This window comes from Saimiri boliviensis, chromosome 2, assembly GCF_048565385.1.
Source record: "Saimiri boliviensis isolate mSaiBol1 chromosome 2, mSaiBol1.pri, whole genome shotgun sequence".
Taxonomy (NCBI): Eukaryota; Metazoa; Chordata; class Mammalia; order Primates; family Cebidae; genus Saimiri; species Saimiri boliviensis.
This window is the reverse complement of record NC_133450.1, coordinates 9141800-9162988: the sequence shown is the minus strand read 5'-3', so window position 1 is coordinate 9162988 and position 21189 is coordinate 9141800. Positions and strand designations below refer to the sequence as shown.

The 21189-nt window shown below is 39.1% G+C and overlaps 1 protein-coding gene and 1 pseudogene across 4 annotated transcripts in view; one reads left to right on the top strand and one right to left on the bottom strand.

The window, feature by feature from the left end:
• Window positions 1–18182, top strand: part of KIF23 (kinesin family member 23) — a 30453-nt gene extending 12271 nt beyond the window's left edge. The window contains exons 12-24 of one of the 4 annotated variants that reach the window (XM_074392736.1): window positions 5305–5384; window positions 5471–5590; window positions 5956–6079; window positions 6372–6530; window positions 7732–7889; window positions 9361–9534; window positions 9765–9944; window positions 10219–10530; window positions 14172–14402; window positions 15668–15750; window positions 15940–16021; window positions 16525–16595; window positions 17550–18182. In XM_074392736.1, the coding sequence (XP_074248837.1) occupies window positions 5305–5384; window positions 5471–5590; window positions 5956–6079; window positions 6372–6530; window positions 7732–7889; window positions 9361–9534; window positions 9765–9944; window positions 10219–10530; window positions 14172–14402; window positions 15668–15750; window positions 15940–16021; window positions 16525–16595; window positions 17550–17565 (1790 nt within the window). In that variant the 3' untranslated portion in view covers window positions 17566–18182. The remainder of the gene's footprint in view (window positions 1–5304; window positions 5385–5470; window positions 5591–5955; window positions 6080–6371; window positions 6531–7731; window positions 7890–9360; window positions 9535–9764; window positions 9945–10218; window positions 10531–14171; window positions 14403–15667; window positions 15751–15939; window positions 16022–16524; window positions 16596–17549) is intronic. The other 3 variants (XM_074392737.1, XM_074392738.1, XM_074392739.1) reach the window with 3 other exon arrangements.
• LOC104651671 (oxaloacetate tautomerase FAHD1, mitochondrial-like) lies at window positions 4280–5158 on the bottom strand (annotated as a pseudogene).
• Window positions 18183–21189: the final 3007 nt, after the last annotated feature.

The window sequence follows — 21189 nt, the reverse complement described above, 5'->3', positions numbered from 1 at the left end:
CCTTTTTGAAGTTTTTTAAAAATGAATATATCACAGTTGTACATACTTTTTGGGTATATGTGATATTTTGATAGATGTATATGGTGTGATCAAATCAGCGTAATTGGGTTTTCTGTCACCTTGCATGTTGTGTTTTCTGTTACTAGCCATGTATTGAGTGCCTGCTACGTGCCAGGAATTAAACACAGATACAAAGACACAGTCCTGCTGGAGAGAGCCTATCCAAGTGGAGATCAGTAGATCACTAGATTGTTTGAGTAGAATGTGATGGGAGTGCCGGGTAGGCTGCCTGAAGCCATTTGGGAGTGGGAAGGTGACAAATTGAGTAGGAGTGAGTTGTATGAAGGATAGGATTAAAGGCAACATTCCTGTTAGAGGAGGCAGCTGTTTATAAATGACGAAGTCCTGAGATAATATGTTACAATCAAAGTAGCTGAAGTTGAGGGTGTAGGTTGGTGAACTGTGAGAACTGAGGCAGAAGAGTAAGGCAAGTTCATGAAGACCCTTGTCTGTCATATCAAGAAGTTTGAATTTTTTTTTTTTTTTTTTTTTTTGGGGACGGAGTTTCACTCTTGTTACCCAGGCTGGAGTGCAATGGCACGATCTCGGCTCACCGCAACCTCCGCCTCCTGGGTTCACGCAATTCTCCTGCCTCAACCTCCTGGGTAGCTGGGATTACAGGCACATGCCACCATGCCCAGCTAATGTTTTGTATTTTTTTTAAGTAGAGACTGGGTTTCACCATGTTGACCAGGATGGTCTTGATCTCTTGACCTCGTGATCCACCCGCCTCGGCCTCCCAAAGTGCTGGGATTACAGGCTTGAGCCACCGCACCCGGCAAGAAGTTTGAATTTTATCTTGAAGGAATAATGTTAGCTACCAACTATTAAGTGTCTAGTGTGTGTTATAGTATCTACACACTGGATAGGTCGGATTGTATTATACCCATTTTTCGGATGAGGAATTAGGTTTGCGAAGGTTAATTTTCTCATGGCTGGAGCCAGGTTAGTTGAACTCTCACAGCTTCTGTCTTTCTACTGTATCATATAGCCTTCCCTTAAAGAAGGATTAGTCTTTTAGAAAGATCATTTTGCCAGTGTAGAGAAATAATTTACCAGAGGCAAGCCTAAATATGTGAAAGAGCAGTTAGAAGCCTTTTGCAGCAGTTCAGGTGAGCAGTTGTGAGACCTGGAGGCAAAGGTCAGACAACACTGAGAGGTAGTTAGCAAGTAGGTTCATCTGTATGTGGAGAATAAGGAGACGTTTGATTGAGGAGCAGGTGTGGGTAGTTAATACGTTGTGTTGGAAATGTTCAGTTTATTCACGTGAAAGTGCCTTGTAATTGGGTATAAAGGTACATGGATTTGGAAGGAGAGAGATTTGACTTGAGGTTTTTAGGGTTAGGTTTTGCCAATAGAGAAATGATTGAAGCATTTGGGTGAGATGAGATAATTCATAGCGAATAGAGAGAAACAAGCTGAGAGCAGAAGCTTGAGGAACTAACAAGCCCTTGATTATTAATTGAAAGAGCTTGGGAAGGACAGAGAAGGGTGATAGCCAAAAGGGATTTGAGGGATTATGAATCAATGAAAAAATGTGCACACACATTATGTATGTACGTTAGAAGATAGTAAGACTTGAATTTATTCATATGCTGAAGAGATGATGTTTATGTCCAGTGGTGAGAAATGGGGCCTTTAGGGCTGCCTGTACCCTGAGCCGAAGGACTCTTGGAATTTGTCTGAATTACTTGAGTTTCATGAGAGTGGACTGTGTCCATGCTGTCTGTCATTGTCTCCCCAGCACTGCTTACCTGCTAGGAGTTAATAAATATGAAAGTGATGATTATTGGTGGAGTGGAGCAAGGTACCAGAAGAGGCAGGAAAATCTGAATCTAGATCACAGGATGAAGGATTAACTTTGGTGGGACAGGAGCTAGTTTGGAAAGAAAGTAAAAACTTTCAGTTTCGGATGCTTTGGGGAAAAGCTGGAAAGGACAGTTAGTGTTAATATGGGTAAGGTGCAGGTGGGACAAGATTTAGGGAGTGAGAGAAGAAAGGGAGATTGTGGTTGGCATATGGCAGAGGCTCCAGGTTTATAGAGGTAGTACACTTCTGAGGGATAGGGTTTGGGCTATTAGCTGTAATGGAACAGAGATGAAGATTTACTGGTGTTGGGATTTGGGGCCCTGTGACTACTGCGTATGAGAATGATTGTTGTTCTCATGGATACTGAAATAAACCAGGGGCTGGGATGTAGGAAGAACATTTAAAGGCAATAGGGAGGAGCTAGGAAAATGTTGCTGGCTTCTCCCTCTGTTTACCAACCTTGTAGAATGTCAGGCTTTAGAAAACAAGTAGCTTTTTTTTTCTTTTTTTAAATTCCAAAAGGCTACAGGGCTGCAGGGAGGAGATAAATGGTTAGGTTGCAGCGTGTGTGCCGTGGATGTAGGGTGAAGCCTATGGATCCTTCCTGGTATAGTATTTCTAAAGGTATAACAGAGAGGATCACAGAGGAAACCAATTACATTGAAATGTGTTTTAAAAGTATTCCTAAGTTTGTCATACAGTAATTTAGGTGCTGCTTTATTAATACCTTAAAGACACAGCAGTAGGCCTAATTAAGTAATTGCAGTATAATGATGAACATAAATATCTTGATGAGCAGCAAACTGTAATGTCCTATAAAAATAACTGTGTTTCGTATTGATACCAGTTATAGGTACTACTAATGCTGTGGTTTTTGGCCTGCATTCACAATTGAAGGAACTAGTGAATTCCAGTTAGAGTTTGGTAAAAATAAACATGTAATTTATTTTCTATCTAAAAGTACGCAGACTCCCCATAATGTTCCCCTGGACAACATAGATCTCAGTTTAAGAACCCCTGACCACTAGTGAAAGCCATCAGTGGATTATTTTGAGAGAGATTTGAAGACGCAGGGAAATCTGTTAATAAGAACATAAGTTCCTGAGAGCACAGTGGAAGAAGAAAGAACATTAGGAGTTTGGGTCAAGGAACATAAATTATGAATCATGGAATATTACAGAGGTACAGATGAGTGCTGTATTTTGGGAGGTGTATCCAAGATGCTCTATCCTTGGGAGGCCAAGGATGAAAGCATAATCGAGTTAGCTGGCCTCAATCAAGGTTCCAAAATGAACTCATTCTTATGGGGTCTAATCAGATGAGAGTTGCATTCTTGGAAGCTTATAGACTGTTACGGCTTGCCTTGGCTCAGAAATCCAAATAAGAGTGGTCAGAAGTAACAAGTAAAGCCACCTAAGAAATCCTTGCCGAGACGTTGAGGGGGACAGAGTTAGCTGATTCCTAAGACGACTGTTAGAAACAGCAGGAGAACTCCTCTAGATGTAGGGGAAAGTTTAGACTCTTCTTATGAGAATCTAATACCTGATTATCTGAGCTGGAACAATTTTATCCCCAAACCACACCCCTCAATCCCCAGCCGATCTGTGTAAAACTTGTCTTCCATGAAACTGGTCCCTGGTGCCAAAAAGGCTGGGAACCTGCTGCCTTAGAGAATATATTTTATGTATTTATTTTTATTTTATTTTAATTTTTAGCCACGTAAAAGGCAGCATATTTGGAAAAAATAATTTCAAAGTGATCTCCTGAACTCAGAATCGCTGGGTCAGGATAGCCACGCTTAAGTAAACAGGTGAAATCTTCATTAACTGTTCACTGATTCAGTAACATTTTTAATTAACTGATTATGTATAGGAGTGTTTTTCCACATTTCCTTGATAAAGAATCATTTGGAGTGCTCTGTAAACACAGCTTCACTGGAGATTAATCCCATCAAATTGAGTGGCTCTGGGATGGGCCAGTAATTTGGAAATTTTTATTTTGACAAATGCTTCCTGACGATGACCAAGTCCAAGGAAATCGGGGAAACACTGATCTGGAGCAGAACTTTCAGTTTTCTCTGCAGGTTTTAAGTCTTGAACTACTGATCATCTTAGAGATAACCCACTGAAAAGTCTTCTCCAATCCAGTTTTACGAAAGGAAACTCTTTTGAACATTTGGTTTGATAAAATCTTTTCCAAAGCACCAGAAATACTTTACCTTGGCTTTTTACATTTCTGGCCTGTCCATTCTAGTTCATGTTTTTTTAAAGAATCCATCTTCTATGAGTTGAGTCATATCAATCTAATCATTTTTTGAATAATTGGTTTCTTATTAAAGGATTGTGACATTTAATAGCCATTATTTGCTTTTGTCTTGTTCCCTTCTCCCTGAAATTTGTTAAGAAATTACTCAATATTCTGGCCTTTTTATCTTAAATCTCATACCGACCACGCCAGGCATGCCAGCCTGGATCTCCTCGTTTTCTTTAACCAGTCCAACTCCCTTTGGCGTCCCGGTCAAAATAATATCTCCTTCTTCCAATGTCAGGATCTTAGAAATATAGCTGATGATATAGAGGGTGGGAAAAATCATAGAGGATCTCACCCTCCTGTCTTGAGTTCGCCATTGACCTTGAGCCACAGCCTCAGGTTGTGCGGGTCAGAGATCTTCTCCTTGGACACAAATCCGCTGACTCTCCTGGAGGCCATAAAACTCTTGGCCAGAGTCCAGGGCAGACCCTTCTTCCTACACTCATCCTGCACGTCCTGGGCGGTCATGTCCTGGCACAGGGCATATCCATCCACATAGTCCATGGCTGCAGCCTTGGGGACTGTGTGGCCATGCTTGCCCATCACCGCCCAGCTCCAGCTTGCGGTGAGCCTTGTGGCTGTACACGGGCATGAGGATGTGCGAGTTCTCGGGTGGGTAGGCTGTGGACAGCATCAGAAACTGCACGGGCGCACTCAACACTGTGCTGGTATCTCCCTGGCATGGTCTTTATAGTTACTCCCCAGGCAGACGATGTTCTTCCCCCACTCCCAGAGGCAGGATAGTGGTCTGGGGTTGCCATGATTCCCACCAATTGCCTAGAGAATGTATTTTAATATGAGGATATTCAACATCTGTGTCTAAGATATTCCTTCACAGAATTTAAGATTTGAAAGAAACCTTATGGTCATTAATTGTAATGTTGCATTTTGTGGAAAATCCTGTTGATCGAATCCCGGAAGGATGGCTGTTTAACCTTCCCAGAAATACTGCTATTGAAAGAGAGTCTGGACCATGCATAGACAGCTCTTTATATTGAGCCACAAAAACTGTTGTCATTTCTATCTAATGTTTGTATGAAGTTGAGATTTTATAGGCAAACAGAACACAATTTAGCTACTATATTGTTGTTCTCAAATAGCTTCTATATATTTTTTTTCTGTCAGGTAATATTAATCAGTCACTAATGACGCTAAGAACATGTATGGACGTCCTGAGAGAGAACCAAATGTATGGGACTAACAAGGTAAACAACAGCCTTCTGTGATCTTTTGTATAGTTTCATTTGTGTGCGTTTTTGTGTAATACATTTGGATTTGAACGTCTTTGTAGATGGTTCCATATCGAGATTCAAAGTTAACCCATCTGTTCAAGAACTACTTCGATGGGGAAGGAAAAGTGCGTATGATTGTGTGTGTGAATCCAAAGGCTGAAGATTATGAAGAAAGCTTGGTAATTTTAATTTATTTGTCCTATGACGTCCTGAGTTTTTGTAGGGAAAACGGTTATTTGCATGAGAAGAATGACATTTTGAATATTTTATAAATTGATAGAGAACCCTCGACTGTAGAAGGAAACTAGGCTTGGTGTGATGGCTCATGCTTGTAATCCCAACACATTGGGAGGCTGAAGTGGGATGACCAATTGAGCCTGCCTGGGAGGTCAAAGTTGCAGTGAGTCATGTCATGCCACGGCACTCCAGCCTGGTGACAGTGAGACTCTGTCTCAAATAAATGAAAATAAGCAGTCTTTGCTCATGTAGTAATTTCTGAGACTTGAGTATCTTGTTTTTAAACTCCATTTATTTTGTGTTTTAGCAAGTCATGAGATTTGCAGAAGTGACTCAAGAAGTTGAAGTAGCAAGACCTATAGACAAGGTCATATGTGGTTTAACGCCTGGGAGGCGATATAGGAACCAGCCTCGAGGTCCAATTGGAGATGGTATGATTTGGTGTTGTATCATTTGTCCACTATTGGTCTGTCTCTTTCTTTTTTTTAATTATTTCATACAGGAAATGTTTACATACCTTCTCAAGAACCAAGTGCATAATAACAAAATTTAAATGAGCTTAGTTTGCATACTATGATTCTCTCATTTTTAGGGAAGTAAACTTATGTCAGCTCAAGAAATTGCATGGTTAGTTGGACTGGGGCTGTATTGAGTGTTAAACTTGTTTAAATAAGTTCTTTCTCTCCTTTGTAACTCTTTATAATTTTCTGTAACTCAATACAGAACCATTGGTTGCTGACGTGGTTTTGCAGAGTTTTCCGCCTTTGCCATCATGCGAAATTTTGGATATCAACGATGAGCAGACACTTCCAAGGCTGATTGAAGCCTTAGAGAAACGACATCACCTACGACAAATGATGATTGATGAGTTTAACAAACAATGTAAGGGCAATACTATTTGCAGTAATTTTGAGACAGTTTCACGCTCCTCCAAGCTGGAGTGAAGTGGTGCGATCTTGGTCCCCTGCAACCTCTGCCTCCGGGTTCAAGCAATTCTCCTGTCCCATGCTTCTGAGTAGCTGGGATTACAGGCACACGCCACCACGCCCAACTTATTTTTGTACTGTCAGTGGAGATGGGGTTTCGCCATGTTGGCCAGACTGGTCTCAAACTCCCGACCTCCAGTGATCCGCCTGCCTCAGCCTCCCAAAGTGCTGGGATTACAGCCATGAGCCACCATGCCCTGCCAATTTGCAATAACTTTAACTTCTAACATTGAAAGTCTTTTTAATGAATCTGAGTTTTATGGTAGATTGCATCTTTAAGGAAGTTAAAGAAAATCGTGTCTTTATAACTTTTAAGCACTCAAGGCATTGATTAGAATGACAAGGAGTTTTTCCACAGCTTTTTTTTGTATTCTAAGAAAGTCAAAAAGAAAAAAGTGAGCGTGTGTTTTTTTTTTGTTGTTGTTATTTTTTTACCAACAGTGATGGAAACATAAAAAAATATTTTTTAGTTTCCCCTGTCTACATAATGGGGATTGTAATTTTTTCTACCTCAGGATATGTTGTGAAGATAAATGAGATAATGTATGAAAATCCTGTAGAACAGTAAACTCTGATACATGGTGAATATATCTCAGTGAATGATTGTATCTACTATTTTTATTATCATTATTCGTTTTAATCTTTACCAAAAAGTTGTGAGATAAAATGGTATTTAAATTTCCATACTAAAATGAAATTTGCTCAAAAATACTAATTAACTTGCCTAAGTCATAACTAGTGAGTGATGTACAAGGGATTTCAACTCAGGTTTAACTAACCCCCAAATGTAGTGTTATTTCTATTTTTGCATTTGTTACTGTGAAGCAGAGTACCTGTAAGGATTGGGAAGAGAATGCTATAGTGCACAATGAAAGACTTGAGTATTTTTTAGCATTTAATAGAAAGCTTCTGTGAATATCTCGTCAATTTGAGAATTAAGCTCCTGATTTCTCTCTAAACTTGTTTTCTTATGATAGACTGATTTTCACAGAGATTTGCTGAGTAACTACATTTTATTTAGTGTCTGCTAATAAAAGTTGACTTCATTGTTTGTTTTAGAACTGGAGTAAAACTTGGCTTGTATGTTTTTGTTTCAGCTAATACTTTTAAAGCTTTGTTACAAGAATTTGACAATGCTGTCTTGAATAAAGAAAACTACATTCAGGGGAAACTAAGTGAAAAGGAAAAGATGATCTCAGGACAGAAATTGGAAATAGAACGACTGGAAAAGAAAAACAAAACTTTAGAATATAAGGTTTGTTTTGACATGATAGATGTATGTGCTGGTGTTTTAACACTGGTCTCTGAGGGATCTGTTGTGCTCCAATGGCCTGTAAATGCTGCTTATTACGAGTTCTGGGCCAGGCTCGGTGGCTCACGGTGGTAATCCCAGCACTTTGGGAGACTGAGGCCGGCAGATCACCTCAGGTCAGGAGTTTGAGACCAGCCTGGCCAACATGGTGAAACCTCCTCTCTACTAAAATACAAAAACTTGTGCGGGTGGTGGAGGGTACCTGTAATCCCAGCTACTTGGGAGGCTGAGGGAGGAGAATTGCTTGAACCCAAGAGGCAGAGTTTGCAGTGAGCCAAGATTGCGCCACTGCACTCCAGCCTGGGTGACAAGAGCAAGACTCCATCTCAAAAAAAGGAGAGAATTCTCAGGCTGAGTGAGGTAGTTCATGCCTATAGTTTCAGCACATTGGGAGGCCAAGGCAGGCAGATCACTTGATCCCAGGAGTTCCAGACCAGACTGGACAACATTGTGAAACCCCACATCTACAAAAAAAAATTAGCCAGGCACGGTGGTGCATGCCTGTAGTCCCAGCTTCTCGGAAGGCTGAGATGGGAGAATGGCTTGAGCCTGGGAGGTTGAGGCTGCAGTGAGCTGAGATTACACTACTGCACTCCAGCCTAGGTGACAGAGCAAGAGCCTGTCTCCAAAAAATAAAAATAAAAAAAGTTTTCACTTGGTTATTTACTAATCCTCATCCCATGCTAAACAGGAAATGGGAGTGAAATGAAGAAAAGAATCATGTCAATTTTATGAGAGTTTTAACAGTTGAAAAGGATGTTCTCTGACCTAAACAAGGGAGCTTTCTAGAGCTTAGCTTTGGTTGTAGCTTGTTTTTCAATTTATTAGAAGTATTTCCTTAGTATGCTTTTTTTTCCCTATGAGATAAATGATTAAATGAAATGATATGAAAGTGCCAGCATAATACCTTGGACATAACAGTTACTCAGTAAAGCTTAATTGGATCTGTATTTGGTTTACAAATCAGATTGTAAAAGTATAAACTCACGATCAGTCTCTTGCTATAGGGTAGGAGGTAATACTGTTTTGTTGGGAAGCATTGCAGCGCTGTGTAATATGTTTGCTCTCTCATTTACAGAGGATCATTTAGAGGTTTGATAGGGTACCCATGCATTCTAAAGAGAAGTTAGTCTTAACCAACATAGGTTTTTTTAAATTCTGAAAATAGCGTAAAAAAATTTTAGGCCTTAATTTCAGGAGAAAGTAATTTTCACGTAAGGCTAGTTATAACTGTCTTTGGGTGAGGAACTTGTTTAATGTGTTCTCATTTCTGAGAATGGGGGTGGTAATTCAGATGAAATGTTAGAGAAAAAAGTGCTTTCTCCATGATTTTTCTTTCCACAAATATGCTTGCATAAGCAAATTAAGAAATATTTACATATCCAATATTGAACATAATGATCTACCTTCCTAGATTGAGATTTTAGAGAAAACAACTACTATCTATGAAGAAGATAAACGCAATTTGCAACAGGAACTTGAAACTCAGAACCAGAAACTTCAGCGACAGTTTTCTGACAAACGCAGATTAGAGGCCAGGTTGCAAGGCATGGTGACAGAAACGACAATGAAGTGGGAGAAAGAATGTGTGAGTGTCATTTGTGTAGTGGTTGTCTCAGAGTTGGATGATTTATTTTACGTTGTAGTTAGGTTCAATATTTTGAATTACTATATTTGTGGTAGGGTTTTGGTGCTAGTCGTTAACTCTTAGGAAGAATTAGAGAACTGTCATTTTTAGGAAATAAAGTGATTGGGTAATCTGATGTACTCTTTTGCTGTGATTGAATTATAATATATATTGCCATTGATGATCTGTAGGAGCGTAGAGTGGCAGCCAAACAGCTTGAGATGCAGAATAAACTCTGGGTCAAAGATGAAAAGCTGAAACAACTGAAGGCTATTGTTACTGAACCTAAAATTGAGAAGCCAGAGAGACCCTCTCGGGAGCGAGATCGAGAAAAAGTTACTCCAAGATCTGTTTCTCCATCGCCTGTCCCTGTAAGTTATTTGTAGTTGTGTAGTAACTTTGTACTAGAGAAATGTTATTCAGATTAGATGACTATTTCTATGAGGATTTTTATATTTTATAACTATGTTTCTGAAATTTCTCTTAAAGACTGTTTTAAAATTTAGAATAAACACTAGTTTAGCACAAAAAACAAGTACAAATAATCTGTAATATTGTCTTTATATGCTAAAATTATGGAAAAGTAATGAAATGTTTCTCTTAGTTTTTCAGTCTTGCTTATTAATTTCTCTCCAATTTTTCTAGCTTTCTGGTAACTATATTGCTCAGATTTCCAACGGCCAGCAACTCATGAGCCAGCCACAGCTACATAGGCGCTCTAACTCTTGCAGCAGCATTTCTGTAGCTTCCTGTATCTCGGAATGGGAACAGAAAATTCCTACGTACAACACACCTCTCAGAGACACATCTATTGCAAGGCGTAGGCAGCAGGAGCCAGGACAAAGCAAAACTTGTATCGTGTCAGACAGAAGGCGAGGGATGTACTGGACTGAAGGCAGGGAGGTGGTTCCTACATTCAGAAATGAGCTAGAAATAGAAGAGGATCATTGCTGCAGGGTTAGTTTAATTTAATGCCAGTATTAATTTAATGCATTGTAGCAATAGATTTTATCTTGTTTTTTGTAACTTGGTTCTGAAAGTTCATTGGAAAAATGGTTGGGCTATCATATAAAGAAGGTCTAATTTCTCAGTTAATTTGAAACACTGACTCACTGAAGTTGAGGCCTGGCTCGTCATCTGAAAAAGCCTAAACACATCTGCCAACAGAAGTGTGTTCGGTGAATACACGTCAGTTGGGTGCATCCCAGAGAAGTCTGCGCTTTTCAGCTGCATAGGCTAGTAAGCTTTGCACAAAATTGGTGAATGTGTTTTAGAGCTTACTTTCCATATTTTTCTTTTGGTTTCCCTTCCTCAAGTTAGATTTTTGTACTTCCTTTTGAGCCCTTGTTTTAATAATTGTTTTCTCAAATTTTTATTTTGAAAAATTTCAGACCCAAAGCTAAGTTGAAAGACTATGGTAATGTCTTTCCCTCCCTGCCTAAGTTTACCAATTATTAACTTAGATAAATAAGCTTTGTAAAAGTAAATCATATACTTAGAGACACTTAATCTTTAAGAATAAGGACATTGTACTACCTGGCCACAATCTTTATCACATTCAAGAAAATAAACATTAATTAAATAAATATCCTCTATATCCAGTTGTCCCAAAATTGACTTATTGGTTTTTTTTTTTTTTGAGACAGGGTCTTACTCTGTCATCCAGGATGGAGTACACTGCAGCCTCAGTCTTCACTGCAGCCTCAGTCTTCCTGAGCTGAAGTGATCCTCTTACCTCAGCCTCCTGAGTAGCTGAGACTACAGGCATGCCACCAGCCTAATTTTTTATTTTTAATAGAGACAAGGTCTCATCATGTTGCCCAGGCTGTTAGTGAACACTTGAGTTCCGGTAATCCTCCTGCCTTGGCCTCCCAGGGTGCTGAGATTACAAGCAAGCCACTGCACCCAGGCAGCTTTTCTTTTTTCAATCCTTGATACTATGAAAGTGAGTGTACGTATTGCATATCATGATTATTTCTTTTATCTCTTTTAATATAAAATAGTCTCACCCTATTCCCCTACTTTTTTGACTTTTATGACATTGACTATTTTCCTTGAAGGGTCCAGGCCAGTTATTTTAAAATTACTGATTTCCATGCCCAATAAATTGCTTTTAATCTTGAGGTATTTATCTCAGTTTATAAGTGGTGTGCCTCACGCAAGGGCATTTAAATAAATTCACTTTCACATTTTTCTTCTTAAAGATTAAGGTAAAGTTTCATTTGAATCTGATTAATGGACCAAGTTAGTATTTGTGAATTTTATATTTAGTAAAATCTTAACAAACTCTTCCAGAATTTTTCTTCTAAATAAATCTTACGGTAAACATTTACTTTAGATTTTCATGTATAAGTCAAGGTATAGATAAATGTTCATTTAGGTGGCCTGAATTCCTGATTATTAAGTAACGGTGAGGAATCCCAAGTTATTTACCGAGGAAACAGATGATTCTCAAGTCTCTTAAGTTCTTTACTTTGCAGACTTTTTCTTAAACATTTTTAGACAGCAAACTATGGTAAATGGTCATTCTGATCAACTTTAGTCAGCCATTTGATGAAAGTTTATAGGCTGGAAACTATTCAAGGCCCGCTTATGCCTTGCCAACATTAATGTGGTATCTAATTTGGCTATGAGATATTGAAGGGGATTTACTAGAGATTCTTCTTACATGAAATCAAAATCTCTTTAGAAGTGCAGCAGAGAAGTTACTATAAGGTTAGTATCTGTGTGTCCAAGTTTGTTGGTCAAAAATTATGTCAAGTGGACTGAATTTATACTTTGAGGAAAAAAATTAAATATCTCATAAATGCTGGTAGATTATATGGATTATCATCTTTCTGAAGCTTGTTTCATTGTATGTTTATTGTTAAATGTTTGAAGAAAACCCTTGCTTTTGCTGAATGGTAGATGATAATGAGCAGACTTTCTTGTGTTCAACATTAAATCATTTTAGGAATGGAATGTTTTCTGTTTGTCTTGAGGCTCAGCGTCTTTAGTGGTAAACTGTATTGCCCATGTCTTAGAGCTGTCACCAGTGCTGTATTTGTTTCTAACAACTATATAGGGAAAATGATGCAGTTACTCAGGTGGGCATTTTGAAATTGAAGTCTTCATACTTGACCAGTGTTGGAAGAATTTCCCATTTGCTTTACTTTTGTTTTTTGAATTTTTTTTTTTTTTTTTTTTTGAGATGGGATCTTGATCTATTGCCCAGGCTGGAATGCAGTGGCATCATCTAGGCTCACTGCAGCCTTGACCTTCCAGGCTCAAGCGATCTTTCTACCTCAGCCTCCTGAGTAGCTGGACCACCGGTGTGTGCTATCACACCTGGCTAATTTTCAAATTTTTTGTAGAGATAGTCTTGCTGTGTTACCTAAGCTGGTCTTGAACTCTTGGCATCAAGTGATCCTCCTCCCACCTCAGCCTCCCAAATGCTGGAATTTTAAGTGTGAGCCACTGCAACTAGCCCTGCTATTAGTTTTACAAACTGGAGATGTTCGTAAAATACTAAAGATAATTCATTTGCTTTAAACTATAACTATTGCATATATATGAAATATTATTTTCTTAGGCTGAACGTGCTTAATTTAACTTTCCCAGATTTACATGTGATTTGACTAGAAGCAACTTGTTTGTTTTTGAGACAGGGTCTGTTGTTCAGGCAGTGTGGTGTGATCTTGGCTCACCACAGTCTCCACCTCCTGGGCTCAAGCGATCCTCTCACCTCAGCCTCATGAGTAGATGGGACTACAGGCACGTGTCACCAAGCCCAGCTAATATTTTTTTTATAGAGACTGGGTTTCACATGTTTTCTAGGCTGGCCTTGAACTTCTGAGTTCAAGTGATCCCTCTACCTCAGCCATCCAAAGTGCTGAGATTACAGGCATGTGCCACCATGCCTGGCCCAGCAACTAGTTTTTTATTGTTTGATAGAGAGACTGATTTGACACTGTATTTGTTTGTTTCTTGAACCTGTATGAAATGTTATGGGGGGAAAATTAGTTGGTATATTATAACCATTATTGTATTTGAGCTTTTCCTGAAGTTCTATTAGGAGATTTTAAGCTCTTAACTGAAAGCACTCAGAAGTATTTTACATTTCTTTTAATCATTTTATTCATACAGTTCTTACTATGCCTTATGTTCTTTGGATTGTTTTCTGTTTTGTTTAAAAGCCTAGAAAACATGTAGGGCTTTTATTGATCTTATTGAAGATTTTAACAGAGTTGTGGACATAATGGCTTACCTCTCAGTAGCAGGGATAAATACTGGGTTTTGATCAGGAATATGAAATGAATTATTTGTCCTGAACCACTCCCAAGCAGGAAAGACTTGCAGCATTACTATAATTTTTTCTTTTATCCTTTGTTGAAAGGTGAATTGCTAGGTCTAATATATGACATACAAGATCGTGTTAAAGACATTGTTGGTTTTGTGTTTAAATGCAAAGATAATGTTTAAATTACCTGAATAACATATTTAGCTTTTGAAAGGTTTGATACTCATCAATTAATGTAGCCAAACCTGCTGCACTTCTAATACCCTTAAATTAATTCTGGGTTATGCTTGTTTCTCAATTCCTCTTTCAACCTGATCAGAATGCTCCACCAATTCGTCTCCGACACAGACGATCACGCTCTGCAGGAGACAGATGGGTAGATCATAAGCCCGCCTCTAATGTGCAAACTGAAACAGTCATGCAGCCACATGTCCCTCATGCCATCACAGTATCTGTTGCAAATGAAAAGGCACTAGCTAAGTGTGAGAAGTACATGCTGACCCACCAGGAACTAGCCTCCGATGGGGAGATTGAAACTAAACTAATTAAGGTAAAAAACGTATTTACACAGAAAAAATATATTTAAAAACTCAACAAAAGTCCATTAGTCCTCCTACTCCTTTGGTGACACACAGGCAGTGTCAACTGCAACATCAATGGGTATTTGATATAACCTTTTTGTTAGCAGAAAGTTAGTAACTGCTTAGGTTTTAAGTCCACCAAACTGCAATTACTTATGCTTTCAATAGGGGTAGATTCTTCAGTTTTTTAGAATTCTAGATCCATGATGCACTTTAATTTTTTAATGATTATATATTTAGTTCTAACCACTACTTTAAAAGTAAATCTTTTTTTTTTTTTTTTTTTTTTTGAGACGGAGTTTCGCTCTTGTTACCCAGGCTGGAGTGCAATGGCGCGATCTTGGCTCACCGCAACCTCCGCCTCCTGGGTTCAGGCAATTCTCCTGCCTCAGCCTCCTGAGTAGCTGGGATTACAGGCATGTGCCACCATGCCCAGCTAATTTTTTGTATTTTTAGTAGAGACGGGGTTTCACCATGTTGACCAGGATGGTCTCGATCTCTCGACCTCGTGATCCACCCGCCTCGGCCTCCCAAAGTGCTGAGATTACAGGCTTGAGCCACCGCACCCGGCCTAAAAGTAAATCTAAGCAAAGAACTCCCATTGCTCTCTGTCAGTTAAAGATTAAAAAAAAAAAAAAACAAAAACAAAACTGTGTTAAAATTTGACCTATCAAAATTACTCAGTATTGATCTACCTAAAACCATCTCCCAAAAATAAGCTTCTTGCCTGCCTATAGAATACTCCTTTGATCATAGAGTCAGTGAATAATCAGGAAAGTAAAAGATAAGACCCCCAAAAAAGCTTTTAATTTCAAGTTCAATTTAGAGTTTTTGTTCTCATTATAACTAGCTACAAATAAGACTATACTGTCATTTGAATATGGGCAACAAGGGGCACTGAGAGAAGAAAATACAATGCCTTAGAACATGTAGAAATTTCCAGCAAATTTCTTGCTCCTTAGTGCAAGTTTAGTTTTTAAATTGCAGGTAGAGCCAAAGGAATATTTTTTTTCTGCAATTACAAATGTTACTGATTACATTGTATTGTACTTCTTTTGTTTGTGAGAGATATGCACTCAAATTTCTAAATTATTTTGATAGAACAGACTCAGCAAGTACCATGTGATTTTGTGGATGGGAATTCTATAGAATCGTGAGAACAATTTGAAATATGTATGTGTTTTTCATTTTGGATGTATCAATGTGTAACAGTGACCTTTTCTTTTGGCTTTAGGGTGATGTTTATAAAACAAGGGGTGGTGGACAATCTGTTCAGTTTACTGATATTGAGACTTTAAAGCAAGAATCACCAAATGGGTAAGTAACTATCAAAAATCTCTGTAAAAGTTGGTCATTTTCTTAGCTGCTCATTTTTGAGGAACAGAATCACCTGTGAAATTTATCATTAATTCTCCAAAGGGATGTAGATAGTATTTCCCTACTTCTAATATTTTCCCTCTTCTTAGATGCAAAAATAATTGTTGCATCATGTTTCCCCTTTTTCAGTAGTCGGAAACGAAGATCTTCCACAGTAGCACCTGCCCAACCAGATGGTGCAGAGTCTGAATGGACCGATGTAGAAACAAGGGTAGGGGAAAAATTAAATATTTGTCTGCTTAACAAAATTGGGCTTGTCATGTTTTAAACCCCACAGCTCTAGATTGTTATGCTCTTTGAAAATGCTGAGGTATAATCTCACATTGCCAGTCTACCATGTAGGCCTATTTTTAGAATAACAAGAATCCACTTCACCAGGAATCCCCTTGCAACTGTTATTCCTGTGAAGCTCTTGGAACGAACTTTGAAAAGGTAGGGGTCAGAAGGCCTAAGCTATGGCCTTAGCCACCAACTCTCTTCACGAACTTATCTAAAATGAGGTAAGTTTAGATGACTAGCTCTAAAGACCCTTCTGGCTCATGATATTTGTGGCCTGTGCTAGAAAGAAACTATAAGTGACTGGTGTTTTAATGTAAGTGTCTGCTGAACTAGAATACAATATTGCATTTCACCTAGGTAGAGCCTGCTAAACAACTGTATTTTATAGACTATTGAGAGGAGCTGATCTTTATCGTCTTGTCATTTTCCTCTCAGTGTTCCGTGGCTGTGGAGATGAGAGCAGGATCCCAGCTGGGACCTGGATATCAGCATCACGCACAACCCAAGTGAGCACTGACTGTAACTGGGGTCTTGCTGTGTGCTTTTTTCCTTCTCCAGTCTTTACATTATCTCTTCTTCTACCAACCATCCACTTGTTCTTCAGAAAAAAATACATGGTTTTTGTTTTCCCCTTGGACTATCTGGGCCCCTATGGGCAGACTGAAGTAGGCAGCTGCAATGCTGAGAGCCTCAGAAGGCTGGATGAGAGCAATCAGAGCTACAAGGCAGGCGGTGGTGGCAAACTGATGGCTTTTGTTAATATTCTGCCAACGCTCATAAAGCTTTCTAAGGCTGAACTGAGAGCACCTCTAAGGAGGGAAGGCTAAAGGCTTTAGTTGGGGACTAGATAGCTTTGTGTAAATCATTCTTTATTCACTTACTTCTTCGTCTTGGTATAGCAGTAGGTGTTCACTAAAATAAATAACCCCGAATGGAAGAATCTATGGTAGGGAAGGAATCAAACCTTTTCCTCTTCTATTGAACTCATACTCATGAGTCTGACCCAGTTTTTTTCCATAGTTTAATAAAACCCCTTCTTTACACACACACACACACACACACACACACACCAATCAAACACACACACCAATCAATCAAACCTTTTCCTCTTCTATTGAACTCATACTCAGAGAAGTCTGACCCAGTCTTTTTCCATAGTTTAATAAAACCCCTTCTTTATACACACACACACACACACACACACACACCATTTTAAATATTTACATTCCTTAGTGAGCAATCTGGAAAATTGTTGCAACAGGATAATGATGGGAAATCCTGTTTCCTAAATTTAATACTAAGATAAGCATATTTTATAAAAGTTGTTTGCCTTCTCAGAGGAGCTTGAATTTTCTCATGATAAAACAGCAGTTCTCAAAGCCCTCCTAAAGATTAATTTGCTATGAATGTGTTAACAAATTGCAAAGTTCAACTCTTAAGTGCTTGTTGTTATGTTTTAGGCGCAAGAAGCCATGAACCGACAGTCCCAGTAGTGAAAGAACATTTTCATTTGTGTGGATGATTCCTCCAAAGCCACGTCAGAAGTAGTCTTCCAAGTCATCTTGTAGAACTTCAGTTTTGTTGAACATCCCAGACCTCAGCTGTATCATACACTGACCTAGATCAAAGCTTTCCCTGTGGTTCCAAAGACAGCTAGTATTCAATAAACCTTGTATAGTATATTTTTTGCCATATTTAATATTAATAGCAGAGGAAGACTCCTTTTTTCATTGCTGTATGAATTTTTTTATAATGCTTTTTATATTTCATGTATACTTAATAAACATTCACACAAGTGTTTGTCTTAGATGATTAAGGAAGTATATATCTAGATCACGCCTTATTTTTTATTGTGACTTTGCCAGCCCTGGTCTGAATTTCTTAAGGTTTTATAAACAAATGCTGCTATTTATTAGTTGCAGGAATGCACTTTAGAACTATTTGACTATTCAGACTTTCAAAATAAAGATGTCAATGACTGGCCAATAACCATTTAGGAAATTTTGAATTCTGTATGTATATATTCACTTTTTGACATTTAGATATTCCAAAAGAATTAAAATTAAAAGCACTAAGAAATACATAGTTGTGTGATGGCCGTTCATTTAACACATCGTCCCAGCACCTGGCACAGTGCCCTGCATTTACCTAGCACTCATTGTTTGTGGGATTCATTAAAAGAAAGCACTGGAAAATACAAAATAATATGATGTTAAATGGACAATGCCTTTTTGTGTGTGACAGCCATAATTATCTACATATTAAGTATGACTTCTAGACATTTAAACAAAAAACATGGTTTGGGGACAACATAAATTAGAAAAAATACTGTTGAAATCATGGTGAAATATCATATTGCATGGGTGAACACACATTTTACTTGGATTTAATTTGGATTTCTTTAGAGGCTGAGCTTTTTTTTTTTTTTTAACTACAATGATAATTTAATCTTTATTAGTAATAAAAGTGTGGTATTAGTCCTTGCCTAAAGCCGATTCCAAAGACAAAATGAACTGGTCACTCACCGCATAGTAATAGACTGTCATACATGGGTGTTTTTGTTTTGTTTCTTGTTTTTTTGAGATGGAGTTTCACTCTTGTTGCCCAAGCTGGAGTGCAATGGTGCAATTTCTGCACATGGCAACCACCGCCTTTCTGGTTCAAGTGATTCTCCTGCCTCAGCCTCTCGAGTAGCTGAGATTATAGGCATGTGCCGCCACCACACCTGGCTAGTTACATATTTTTAGTAGAGGTTTCTCCATGTTGGTCAGGCTGGTCTCAAACTCGTGACCTCAGGTGAGCCTCTCGCCTCAGCCTCCCAAAGTGCTGGGATTGCAGGCATGAGCCACCATGCCCAGCCTATATGTGTGTTTTTAGAATGCTTTAGCACACTCTAAAGGTTAAATTCCTACTGCAGTAGATATAGAATTTATTCTTTCCATTTCTTGATTTCCTTTTTTAAACTCTTTTTTAGAAACAGGGTCTTGCTCTGTTGCCCAGGCTGGAATGCAGTGGTGTGAGCATGGCTCACTGTGACCCTGAACTCCTGGACTCAAGTGATCCTCCTGCCTCAGTCTCCCAAGTAGTTGGGACTACAGGTGTTCACCACCATGCCCAGCTAATTTAAAAAAAAATTTTGGAGGTGGGGGTTGAGACAGTCTTGCTATGTTGCCCAGACTAGCTTTTTTTTTTTTTTTTCTTTTTTGAGATGGGATCTCATTCTGTCACCTCGACTGGAATGCAATGGCATGATCACAGTTCACTCTCAGGCTCAAGCAATCCTGTCACCTCAGCCTCATGAGTAGCTGCAATTACAGGCAAATGCCTGCACATCTGGCTAACTTTATTTTTTGCAGAGATGGGGCCTCACTCTGTGGCCTTGTCTGGTCTCAAACTTTTGGGCTCAAGCAATCCTCCTGACTTGGTCTCAAAGTGCTAGGATTACATGCATGAGCTGCTGAACCCAGCCTGCTTTTTAAGTGATTATTTAAAATAATAGCCTGGGCACGGTGGCTAATACCTGTAATTGCAGCATTTTCAGAGGCTGAAACAGGATGGCTTGAGCTCAGGAGTTTGAGACCAGTCTGGGTAACAGCGAAATCCCATCCCTACAAAAAATAAAAATTAGCCAGGTGTGGTGGCATGCATGTATAGTCCCACCTACTGGGGAGGCTGAGGTGGGAGGATTGCCTGAGCCTGGGAGGCAGAGGTTGCAGTGAGCTGTGATGGTGCCACTGTGCTCCTGCCTGGGCAACCAAGTGAGACCCTATCTCAAAAAAACAAGATAATCAAGACTGATCTCTCTGTGCTGCCAGGCTGGTCTTGAACTCCCGGGCTCAAGCGATCCTCTTACCGTGGCCTCCCAAAAGTGCTTGGATTACAGGCATGAACCACCATGCCCTGCCCCAGCCCACTTAAAAAAAAATTAAATGGCTTATTGCATAGTCTTTTCAAAATATTAATAGGAAATTTTTACTATGATAGAATATGGGACAGTGGAACCTGTCTGAAGTAATGAATCCACTAAGTCCTTCGACAACACCAAAAGAAATGCGTGAGTATTGATGTTTTGCTTAACTAGTTCTCTTGAATAGCTGTGGTTAGTGCTTACTGATTGATACCCTGTAAAAGTATTATCTATAATGTATAAGCGAAGAAAAAGATGATTTCCTCAATGACCACAAAGTGCCACTTGCCAATCAGATCAGGTTTTTAAGTACATTGCTGGAGGAACAGTATTTTGGACTGATTCATTATAGCTTTGGAAATGTTTGGATTTTTTAATAGCTTTAAATTTTCTTGACCAAAATTCCACTATAATGGCTTCCTTTTTCTTTCTTTCTTTCTGTTCTTCTTTGTTGTTGTTTTTGAAACGGAGTTTTTGCTCTTGTTACCTAGGCTGGAGTGCAGTGGCACGATCTCAGCTCACTGCAACCTCTGCCTCCTAGGTTCAAGTGATTCTCTTGCCTCAGCCTCCTGAATAGCTGGGATTATAGGCATGCGCTACCATGCCTGGCTAATTTTGTATTTTTTGTAGAGACGGGGTTTCTCCATGTTGGTCAGACTGGTCTAGAACTCTTGACCTCAGATGATCCGCCCGCCTCGGCCTCCCAAAGTGCTCGGGTTACAGGTGTGCGGCACCGCGCCCGGCCACTATAATGGCTTCTTAGATTTGGATGAAAACGGAATAGTTTTATTTTTTAAAAGTTTGATAGCTTTATACAAGCTTTTTAAAAAAAAAAAAAATCGGGATATTAAAATATTTACGTTTGTAGTTAAGATCGACCCAAGTGGGACTCCAGATTGGTGGATTCCAGTTGAAAAGTTTCTTCAGAGATGATTATGAAATAATAGCATGGGCTAAATAAAGAAGGTTCCCGAAAACAAAATACATTTAACTAACTTTTCAGTAAACTAAGCAAATTCCACGAGGAATGCAAAGATGACCAGTTTTGAAGGTACGAATTTAAACTAGGTTCAGATAACAACAGGTTGTAGACAATTTACCCACGTACCCATATACCAATTCCCATCCCCCAAGCACGAGGCAGTGAACTTAGGCGTCCGGAATCCAACTCCACGCTCCACCGCGCGCTAAGT